Source organism: Lithobates pipiens, unplaced genomic scaffold (assembly GCF_037356315.1).
Source record: "Lithobates pipiens isolate NorthernLeopardFrog02 unplaced genomic scaffold, aLitPip1_a1.2 Scaffold_18, whole genome shotgun sequence".
Taxonomy (NCBI): Eukaryota; Metazoa; Chordata; class Amphibia; order Anura; family Ranidae; genus Lithobates; species Lithobates pipiens.
Window position 1 is genome coordinate 431,454,833 of NW_027507758.1, and position 12,234 is coordinate 431,467,066.

General features: G+C 40.8%; 1 protein-coding gene across 2 annotated transcripts in view; it reads right to left on the reverse strand.

Annotated features, from left to right (window-relative positions):
* Positions 1–12,234, reverse strand: part of RSRC1 (arginine and serine rich coiled-coil 1) — a 508,526-nt gene that overhangs the window by 16,045 nt on the left and 480,247 nt on the right. For both annotated transcript variants that reach the window (XM_077488086.1, XM_077488085.1), the window contains one exon: positions 9,472–9,578. In XM_077488086.1, the coding sequence (XP_077344212.1) occupies positions 9,472–9,578 (107 nt within the window). The remainder of the gene's footprint in view (positions 1–9,471; positions 9,579–12,234) is intronic.

Genomic DNA, 12,234 nt, shown 5'->3' on the forward strand with positions numbered 1-12,234 from the left:
ACAACAGATTGCAAAAGATAGTAGGACAAAACCCCAAAAAATTATTCTAATATATTAATAGTAAAAAGGTCAGGTCTGAGCATGTAGGCCCTTTACAAAATAATCTAGAATGGGTGACTGGGGACAAAGAGAATGTATTAAATACTTTCTTCAGCTCTGTGTATACAAAGGAGCATGGGGGAGCTCATATCCATAATGGGGGTGGTAGTGACACAGCCCCAAATGATCCACAATGGCTCAAAAGTGATATGGTCCAGAAATATTTAGACAGAATAAAGGTGGATAAAGCACTTAGATCAGATGGCATCGACCCACAGATCCTAAAAGGATTGAGATCTGTCACTTTAAGGCCATTGCTTCTAATATGTAGGGACTCTTTAATGACTGGAATGGTACCAGTGGATTGGCGCAGCGCCAATGTGGTGCCCATATTTAAAAAGGGATCAAAGTTTGTATCAAAGTAACTATAGACCTGTTAGTTTAACTTCCATAGTCAGGAAGATACTGGAGAGTTTAATAAAAGACCACATAGATGAGTTCTTGCTGGGAAAAAAATATTTTAAGCAACAGGCAGCATGTATTCATGAAAGACAGAAGTTCTCACACAAACCTGGTTTCTTTTTATGAGGAGGTAAGTAAAACCTTGGACAGAGAGGTAGCTGTGGATGTGGTATACTTGGATTTTACAAAAGTGGTTGACACAGTTCCCTACACGTCTAAGGTAAAGACTACAGGCTTGGAAAGATCAATTTGTAGATAGAAAACTGGCTAATTCAGTTCTGGGACTCTTACTTTTTAATATCTTAATAAATGATATAGGGTCTAGGATTAAAAATACAATTTCTGTCTTTGCAGATGATAGCAAGCTATGCAGTGGAATAACGTCCTTACAGGATGTCTCCAATTTACAAGCCAACCTCAATGCACTGTGTCTAATTGGACAACTAAGTAACAAATGAGGTTTAATGTTGATAAATGTGGGAGTACATCTGGGGGAAACAATGGTGGAGAAGAATCTGGGGGTTTTGGTAGATCATAAGCTCAATAATGGCATGCAATGCCAGGCTGCGGTTACCAAAGTGAGCAAAGTCCTTTCTTGTATTAAGAGAAGTATGGACTCCAGGAGAGAGATATAATTTTGCCCCTGTACAAATCATTAGTAAGACCTCATCTGGAATATGCAGTTCAGTTTTGGGCACCAGCTCTCAAAAAGGATATCGGGGAGCTGGAGAAAGTGCAGAGAAGGGCAATACAGCTGATAAGAGGCATGAAGGAGCTCAGCTATGAGGAAAGATTAGAGGAACAGAATCTATTCCCTCTTGAGAAGAGGAGATTAAGGGGGATATGCTCAACATGTACAAATACATAAGTGGTCCATATAGTGAACTTGGTGTTGAGTTATTCACTTTAAGGTCATCACAGAGGACAAGGGGACACTCCAAATACGGAAAGGTTTCTTCACAGCAAGAGCTGTGAAAATGTGGCATATCCCTCCAGAGGTGGTTCTGGCAAGCTCAGTAGATTGCTTAAAAAAGGCCTGGATTGTTTCCTAAATGTACATAATATTTACAGTATAGGTAAAGTTGATCCAGGGAAAATCCGATTGTCTTTCGGGGGATCAGGAAGGAATTTTTTCCCCTGCTGTAGCAAATTGGAGCAGGCTTTGCTGAGGTTTTTCGCCTTCCTCTGAATCAGCTGTGGGTGAAGGATTGTTTATATGGGATTGTATTTTTTTGTTAAACTAGATGGACTTGTGTCTTTTTTCAACCTAACTATGTAGCTATGTAGAAAATCAACACTTCCATGGGTATTTATCAAGCATTCTTGAAACGTTTTCAACGCTTCAAAAACACAATGAAAACACACCATAAACACATCATAAATGCTATAGGCGCAGTAGTCAGCATTGGTTCACTCTTCATAATCAAGTGTGAACGAGCCCTTAGAGAGTCAATTCATTTTGAGGGATCTCATTGTGGAAAAAAAAAGTGGCTTTACTTTTTTCTTTCAACTACACCTTGCTGAAACTGTCAAATCCCTCCAACAACTGCAGAGTTCTCTCTTCCAAGACCTTGTTTTTTGTTTCTTTTTTTAAAGATATCTTCAACTTCAACATGCCCTTAATAGTCAGTACAAACTTAATGATTTTACACTTCATAAAATGGAATTGATTTCCTTTATAACTCTTTCTCCATGTAAGAAGGGTCTTACAGCTAAAACATACAATGCACTAACTGCCAGATTTCCCAACCCATTGTTAATACTAAGCACAAAAAATGGATACAGGACCTAGATCTATTTACGGATTTAACAGTGGCTTAAATCTCTGTGAAAAATACTTCTGATTTTGGTATCTCCCCCTTTCAATATCTGCATCCCTAGGACTTAGGCAGTTATTCCTATTACATAGTGAGGAAAATTGATCAAAACCGGAGCAGCCAGAATCGGGACCAGTTGTACATGGCAACCAATCATCTATTTAATATTATCTTTCATTTTTAAAGCTTAACTGAACAAGCTGAATATAGAAGCTGATTGGTTACCATACACAGCTGCTACAGATTCTGGCTGATCCAATTTTCACAAATTTCCCCCAGATTATATTGGACTCCCTTAAGAAATGGACCTTCTTTCTCACAGAGACTCCCCACTGTGCCCATAAGGTGCACCTCAGTACAGGGATTCTTATTCTGGAGGTGCTCAAAACAAGTCTAATACTGGCAAGATGTGTTTGAGATCATTAACTATCATAGGCATACACACAGGGTGTCCTTCAGGATGGAGATTGGGGAAGGGGGCCAGTAAATATAATCCTTTTCTGAATGAACGCAGCGAGTGATCGGTACATAATTGAAGCATAGTAAACTGTGCTTATGAATGTTTGTAAATGAACAGAAAGCCTCTCAGGACAGGGCATTTTACATTCATTCACTGTCCAGTGCAGCTGAGCCTGCAGAAAAAGGGACTTGGGAATCTCGGTCCTCAGTCCCCTTTAAAAAAAAAAAAAACTACTGATGCAGTCCACTGCTCTAATGATAACATCCACTGCCCTACTGACACCATGCATGTTTTAATACATTTTAAAATATGTTTGTTTTACACTTATTTATAAGCATATATATGTATATATCTAAGCTCTAACGAGCAGAGCCCTCTGATTCCTCCTGTATTGAATTGTAACGGTTGGCGCTATATAAATACTCTATTTTATATATATATATATATATATATATATATATATATATATATATATATATATATATATCTCACACACGCTTTGAGCTTTTGGGGTGCACACCCTAAAGAATCCTGTACTTGGCCAGGAAATCATAGGGCAACATTGGTTATTGCCCAAACCCCTACTATATTTCTTTGGATTGATAAGGTGACTGCAATCCTACACGTAGAAAGCTTATCCTATACCTGTAGACGTTTCTCTCGCAAAATGAGAAGATAGCTAAAGGGGTTGCATTAAGGTGAAAAAACACCTGGCAGTGACCGGCCCCCCAGCCCCCCCCCCATTTTACTTACCTGAGCTATTTCTGTCAGCGGAGACACTCTTTCTCACTCTCCACGGGGTCCCAGCTCTTGATTGGATAGATTGATAGCAGTGCAGACATTGGCTCCTGCTGCTGTCAATCAAATCCAATGAAGCGAGCCATGGGGGGCGGGGCCGAGTCTGGCATTCGTGTCTATGGACGCAAATGCTGGACTCGGGAGAGCGCCTGCAAGGTAACCCCCTGGGAGAGTGCTTCTCCTAGGGGGTTATCTGATGTGGGGAGGAGCCGTGAGAGCTGCTGGAGGACCCCAGATGACGAGGTTCAGGGCCACTCTGTGCAAAACGAGCTGCACAGTGCAGGTAAGTATGTTTGTTATTTTTTTTTAAACTAACCCTTACAATCACTTTAATGGCTTAATGAACCTACCTTGGCACCCCCTGCTGTAGTTATGCACAGACTCTTTGGAGATCATAGTCCTCAGGATAGACAGTTGAACTTTACCTCCCTATACCCATTATTCATTTCCACTTCTATAAATGATTGGTACAACAATGGGTACACAGACCATGGTTATTTCCCAACCATATATACATTTTTTGATTGTATTTTTCATTCACACCTACAATATTATTTTCATGTAATTACTAAAATGCTGTACTTCTTAGTTATATCGGAAAATTTTGCAAGATACGTCTGTAACCAGTGGCTTGTAGGCCACCTTTCTCCTTTACTGTAAGTCACTTTGTTCTGTTTTGTACCGCTGAGTACACTGTTGTTGTACTGTTCTTTTTTCTGTTAAACAAAACGAAAAGAGAGAACTTTGTTCTGAAATATCAATATCATGATAAAAAAAGTCTTCTTGTAAGACTTGTAAAATATTTACACTTTACAAGAAATATCATCTGAGCTTTGATTATACACATCAAGTGTTGGCTTAAAAGATAAGTATGTTTTTTATTTTTTCTTTCTGCTATAATACATATTAAAAAAAATATATAAAAAAAACGAATCAACTCAGTTTAGGCCGATATATATTCTTCTACATATTTTGTGTTATAAAAAAACAAAACGCAATAGGTGTGTATTGATTGGTTTGCGCAAAAGTTATTGTGTCTACAAACTATGGGAAAAATTTAGGGACTTTTATTTAATTTTTTTTATTGGTAATGGCTGCGATCTGCGATTTTTAGCGGGACTGCGACATTGTGATGGACATTACGTCATTCATCAGTTATAGGCTATAAAAATGCACTGATCAATGTAAACACGCTAGATTAAACTGAATTTATGCTTTAGAAATCTTTAAAAACAAAAAACAAAAAAAACAATGTCATCTTAGATGCAGTGCTGATCCACGTTCCACTATCTATACCTTTTGTCTACTGCCACTGCATACATCCTACTGCCTGAATCTAACTGGAACATTTAAAGGTGGTGGTGGGGATGTGAGTTTTGGATGGATGTTGGAGAGTTAAACTAAAAAAGAAAAAAATTATTTGGCATGTCTTCTAGTTAGATGCAAGCGAGCTTCCATGGCTGCACATACAATTATAAGGGTCTTCCAGACTTACTGATTGATTTCTCATTTATTTATATTATGATGCACTCATCACCTTCATACACTATATAAAAGTATTAGGACGCCTGCCTTTACACGCACATGACCTTTAATGGCATCCCAGTCTTAGTCTGTATGCTTCAATATTGAGTTGGCCCATCCTTTCCAGCTATAACTGCTTCAACTCTTCTGGGAAGGCTGTCGACGATGCTTAGAAGGGTGTCTATGTGAGGTCAGGCACTGATGTGGACAAGAAAGCCTGGTTTGCAGTCTCTGCTATAATTCATCCCAAAGATATTCTATCGGGTTGCGGTCAGGACTCTGTGCAGGCCAGTCAAGTTCCTTCACCCTAAACTCGCTCATTCATGTCTTTGTGGACTGGTCCAAATCATGTGGAGGTGAGGGGATTATGGCTTGAGGTTGCTTTTCAGGGGTTGGACTTGGTCCCTTAGTTCAGTATACCAAGACATTTTGGACATTTTCATGCTCCCAACTTTTTGGGAACAATTTGAGGATGGCCCCTTCTTGTTAAAACATGACTGCGCACCAGTGCACAAACTTCATGGATGAGCAAGTTTGGGGTGATGGAACTTGACTGGCCTGCACAGAGTTCCGGTCTCAACCTGACAGAACATCTTTGAGATGAATTAGAGTGGAGATGGAAAGCCAGGCCTTTGAGGCCTTATCCCCATAGACTCACTCCTAAACCTTTTGGACAGCCTTCCCACAAGAGTTGAAGCTGTTATAGCTGCAAAGGGTGGGGAAACTCAATATTGAACCCTATGGACTAAGACTGGGATGCCATTAAATTTCAGGTACGTGTAAAGGCAGGTGCATGAACGTTACACTTTTGGTAATATAGTGTATATTCTTCTAAAATTAGACTGAAGGATGTGCAGAATAGAGCTGGGAGCTAGCTTGGGGAGATCTGTCAGCTGATAGCAACTTGGCTCACCAGACTTCACATTATAACAAACCTCATTTACTGATGGGCAGACCTTTCAGTCTGCGCTGCACTGCAAGAATTGTGTTTTACATGTGGGGTCATGTGAACAGTAGGCAGATGGCCAGAATTATAGGAATCCTCTTAAGACCATTCTCTTTTTAAAAATGCTTCTTGCCTGTCTGTCATGCTGTTTCTCTGGTTCCATTACATTCTGAGTCACTAACCTAAAACACATATACAAATTGGGACTTCTTGCTTAATGTTTGATCCAAGGGTGCCAGAGATTATCAGGCAACTAGTATACACTGTGACTAGTTAAGACTTGTTAGCACATATATCCTCCAAGGTGTATGAAAGTAGCCGTACATTATACAATCTTTTTGTACAATTTTCCTTTAGATTTACCAAAACCATATAATATGGAGGTCAAACCTAACCACTTTCAATTTATATGCAATCAGGCAGGCCTTTGTACTACATATAAAAAACAAACACAAGGGGGCGCCTCCATCTAGGTGTAGCGATTTAATTAAAAAGGCTTAAAAAAACAATTAAAATGCACTCACAAGATACAAGTAGATCAAGGCTTGTCACAGACCCATATAGACCTTCATAGGATCACTGTGAGGCTGCAGAGCTCAGCAGGCATGTGGCTGGTTGAAGGAAGTGCAGCTGTCAGTCTTTAGGCTGGAACATAAGCATCAGCAGCTTCCAGAAGTGGCAAGATGGCTGCGGCTTCAAACAGCACCTCTTATGGCTGGGTGAAGACATGAATTAAAGGGGATGTGGCTACATGTTTCAGGGCAGAAAGGAGGGCCCCTTTATCAAACCATTGGAAACTTGACAAGCCTCGATCTACTTTTATCTAGTGAGTGTATTTTAATAGTTTTTTATGCCTTTTTATTTAAATCGCTACACCTAGATGGAGGCGCCCTCTTGTGTTTGTCTTGTGTTTTTTTTTATGCATTAGGATCTCAAGACCTAATTTGAGAGGAGCTGTATCATTTTTACCTGGTGTTCCCTACCACTCTCCTGGCCCTTTTATGTGCCCCATTCAAGGACGGTTGGGTTCCAGTCAGCGAAATAGCTTATTCTTTTTTATTTGCACTACATAGCTGAAGGTAAATCTAAAGGAAATTGAATAAGAATATTGTATAATGTATGGCCAGCCTAAAGCCTTATACATACTACTAGTTTTTTGGGTTGAAAAAAAAAATTACAGTACATAGTTGGAAGTAAATCTAAAGGAAATTGAAGAAGAAAATGATATAATGTATGGCCATCCTAAAGCCTCATACACACGCCTAGTTATTTGATGTTTTTTTTTTATAAAACACTCTTTACTAAACATTTTCTATCAAAATACATACATGTTTTATATCTAACATACTATTGACTGTTCTTTCCTTATTACCGTATATACTCGAGTATAGGCCGACCCGAATATAAGCCGAGGCCCCCAATTTACCCCCAAAAAAACTGGCAAACTTATTGACTCGTGTATAAGCCGAGGGTGAGACATGCCTGTCCATCCCTGTGTGTGTGTCCGTCCATCCCTGTGTGTCCGTCCATCCCTGTGTGTCCGTCCATCCCTGTGTGTCCGTCCATCCATCCCTGTGTGTGTGTGTGTCCATCCATCCATCCATCCCTGTGTGTGTGTGTCTCCATCCATCCATCCATCCATCCCTGTGTGTGTCTCCATCCATCCATCCATCCATCCCTGTGTGTGTGTGTCTCCATCCATCCATCCATCCATCCATCCCTGTGTGTGTGTGTATCCATCCATCCCTGTGTGTGTGTGTGTCTCCATCCATCCATCCATCCGTGTGTGTGTGTCTCCATCCGTGTGTGTGTGTGTGTGTGTGTGTGTGTGTGTGTGTGTGTGTGTGTGTGTGTCCAGCCTACCTGTGTCCCGAGCCTTTGTCCCGAGCCTCCGTCCCGTGTCGTGCCTTGCCTTCGTCCCGTCCCGTCCTGTCCCGTGCCGTGCCTTGCCTTGCCTCCGTCCCGTGCCCTCTTCGTCGGCGGCCATTGTAAAATTCAAAAGCCGCGCCTCCTCCTTCGCCTGTGATAGGCGGAACACTGAATTTCCCAGCAGCCTGTGTTCCGCCTATCACGGACGTCGTATCATCCTCGTCCGTAGTACGAGGATGAGACGACGCCCGTGATAGGCGGAACACAGGCTGCTGGGAAATTCAGTGTTCCGCCTATCACAGGCGAAGGCGGAGCCGGAGGCGCGGCTTTTGAATCATAGAATGGCCGCTGTCTGTCTGCTCGACACGCTGATCGAGCGGGCAGACAGCGATGACTCGAGTATAAGCCGAGGGGGGCACTTTCAGCCTCAAAAAAGAGGCTGAAAATCTCGGCTTATACTCGAGTATATACGGTATTGATAATCTGGGGGTTGACCCCCTCCTCGTCTCCAACCTCAAAGAGAGAGAGGAAAAGAAAAAAAGAAAAAACCTTTTATCCTATCTTTTTTTCCTTACCCTCCCTTACCTTTTTCCTTCTCCTCCCTTTCCCCTTTCCTTTAGTGTTCTCTATGTGAGTGATCTTTTTCATATTGGCGATATTAGTGTGCATTCATTTCTACTAAAAATACAAATTTCTTTATATGTGTTCTGTGTGACTTGTTTTTAAGTTTTTTCTTCTTACTTTCTCTTCTCTTTCTCTTTCCCCCCCCCCCCTCCCTCTCTTTACTTTTCCCTTCCCCTTCCCTTTTTATCCCTTCCCCTTTTCCTGCTATCAGGTTTGTCTTCTTCTTATGTGTTTAGTGTTGTGTGTGTGAGATATCCAATTTAATTCCCAACATTATGTGTTCTCCGTGTACCCCCTTCTTTGTCCAGCTCCAAAAAAAATAAAAAATACAATTATTTGATGTTAGTACAGCGATCTCCCCATTGCCTGAGAGCACTGGCAGGGAGCCGGTCAGCAGACCTTTTCCAGTCATAACCCTTTGGCAGAAGCTAGTTGAATGGTTGCGGTACACACAGGCCGATGCCGCCTGACATTTAGCCCATGCGTAGTAGGGCTTTAGTTTCATGTCAGGGCCCAGCGCTCTCGTGTTTCTCCATCACTTCAACATACTTGGTACTTTCAGGTATGGGTAAAACAAGTGGCACTCCCCCTGCTTCCAAAACGAAGCACTCGATGCTTAAGTAGCCAAATGCCAGACTTGATTGCTTTCTCTGTGATGGTTAGGAGGAGGAGACTGAGCTCTGAACACGTTTCAACTTTCAGAATGTTAGTATTTGTGGGGGGGACCCAGGGTGCTTCAATAATATATCAGGGAGACGGGGAATGGAGTGAAGGCAAGTACAGTTTTATGGGTTTTTGAGGGCTTAGTATAGGCTAGCATTTAAACTGACTGGTTGTTCCAAAGTTACATGGCACAGAGTTAACTAAAGCACTGGTTTCAAGCAAAACAGAACACTGCAAAAAAAACAAAAAAAAAAAACTGACAAACTTACAGCTTTATTGTCTCGACTTGACCGGAAGGCCTGTGGTATAAAGGAGTCACTTTCAATAGCTTCAAATTCCTTCACACGCTGTGCTTGTTCTATAAGTATGGCCTGGTCTGAAAGGTAAAGAAATTTACAGATGCCATATTAATAGAGTGCGGTTACAGATGAAATATTTATTTTGAGTTAAAATAGACATTAAAGCAAACCTGTAATGACTTGCAGTGTTAAAAAATTGCTAGCTGGACCATACTGCGGACACCTTAAATATAAAGCAACCAGTGGCCCACGACCTCCTGCTCTGGGATGGAATAGAATACTGTTATTAAAGGTAAGTTTATCACTAAAATCAGTGTGTATATCTGGGTATATCTGTTCTGCAGTGGTTACAAGGCTGCTTTCAAACTGATCCACAGGTGCAGAGAAGTGTACCTATGGGTTACCTGCACTGAGCCATAGACTTCTATTACCTGCGAGTTTGGTGAGCTTTCTGAAAGTGCACCACTACAGGATATAATAGAAGTCTATGGCAAAGTGCAGCTAACCTGCAGGAAGGCCACAGGTGAACTGAGCTGCACCCTACAGTGCGGGTAAACAATAGTGCATCAGTGTGAAAGCAGCCTTAGGCCCCTTTCACATGGTCAGTCCGACCCAATCGGACCCTCCATTCACCTGTTGTGTCCATTTACAAAAGCCTACCTTCAATCTGATCAGCAAAAAAAAAAAACAGTAGAGTTGGCTCTATAGAGTAGAGCGGGCTGTCATCCACCACTCTGCTCATTGTGGCCTGTGACCAGTTACCAAGTCGCTTAAGTGGTCCTCGCTCTTCAAACTGTTGGGCACCCCTGCCCTAGGAGGTTGGCACTTTTTCACCTTTCACTGCAGGTTACTGAGGCTACCCATCATATTTAGCAGCCAATACCAAGGACTAGAAGAAGGGCCAAAATAATTGCTATGTAGGTAAAGTTAGTATTTTCATATTATAAGGCCCTGAGTTTTTGGGATTCCTAAGGTGCTCTGGAAGGAGACTGAAGAAACCTTGTGGTCCAGCCTGTGCACGCTGGAGACATGGAACGTAAACACTATTTACACGCAGCAGCAAATTAAGAACAAACAAGATGAAAAAAACTGTCAAAGGAGAGCTTTCTTAAGTGCTCTCAAAACAGATTTTTCAGTACTTGAGTATGCTAGTAGGATAAATAGCCCATCAGCTTCAAGCATGTTGGGGACTCTAGGGGCAAGATTTCTATGCTAAAGTTCCTGGCTTGTTGTTCGCCCCCCTAAAGAAGTTTCACTCAAACAGGTGGTCAACTAACTGAAACCTAGCATCTTTTGATTCAATTCACTGGTATCCATTCAGTATCTATCTAATATGAAAATACATCTTTAGGCTGCAATTACCCTTTAAATGTTAGAAAAGATCAGGAGACTTGGACTTCCCATCAATCCGAAGAAACAGAAAACAATTTGTCAAAATGCTGAGGGCAAAATCAAGGCACTAATCTAGCTGCCTGCCCATAATTTATCATTAACCATTAGCTATATTTGTATGCAGTATTCATAATGAACCAACAGATAAGAAGTGACAGCCAGAAAGAAATTGCAAAGGGCGGGGACAGGGATGAAAATAAATAAATATATGGCTAAATGTTTCTAAGAGTTATGTCGATGACATTAACGTGGTTGGAATGGACTGCAAGGAAGTGAAATCCATTAGTGACTGATACCTTTTGACAAACACATTATTGGTAGATAAAATGACTTCCATATGATGTTTGTCAGATGTCAGTAGAAAGGACATATATATTTCATAGGAAAATCAAAAATAATGGATTGAGAAGGCTAGAAAGCAACAGAAATCAATGCTCACTTTGTAAAAGTCCTTGCTGAAAAATGAAAATGAAAAGACGTTCCAATAATGGTTGATGTCTTGCACGGAAATCAGACTGGCTTGTTTGCTGAATATTCAAAGCAGGCTTCAAATACACCTTTAATTTCTCATGTTAAGCTACTTCTCTTGGTCACTTCATCTAATCTACCGGATCATTTAGAAACACATTAAGATGCTAGGGTAAAGAGAATATGCCTATTTTGCCAATGAAAATTAGTTGTTCATATTTAACCTATACTAGACAAAAGGCAGGGAACTTCTAGTTTATTTTGGCAATGTTTGATGGTCATGTTCCCCAACACATACCAATAAAACATGAACTGTCATTAAAGCAAACCAGTCCTAAGCCTAATACAGCAGTTATAAACATGCCCTTCTTGTCATATGCAGACTTCAGCAAGTAAAAAGGTGATCCCAGCACTAGGAAAAGCAATGTTTGCACCTGCTGTTAATACTCCTTTTGTCACACATACAATATATATGGACCATAGAGTATAATGGTTCACCTCCAGAACCATTAAACTCTTTGGCTGCTACATTTGTGGTATATCACAGTGAAAGCATTGATGGAAGGATGTAAACTTTGCCTGGCCTTGTGCGGGTCACATCACTCACATCTAAGACATCTGTGATAGCGAACCTATCTTTTAAGGAAAAACTTTAATGTACATGTAGACTATATATTCCGTTCATTCCAGAGACAAGTCTTGTAGCAAACTTATATAACGCCAACACCAAAATCATTACATATACTGTACATGTATACACACAGCACTTTAGTTCCCTCCTACAGTTTTGAACATGTATACAGAAATTAAATCTGATAATCTAAAAATACCTACATAATCATAGCCGACAATTACTGAAGTTAGGCTATATAT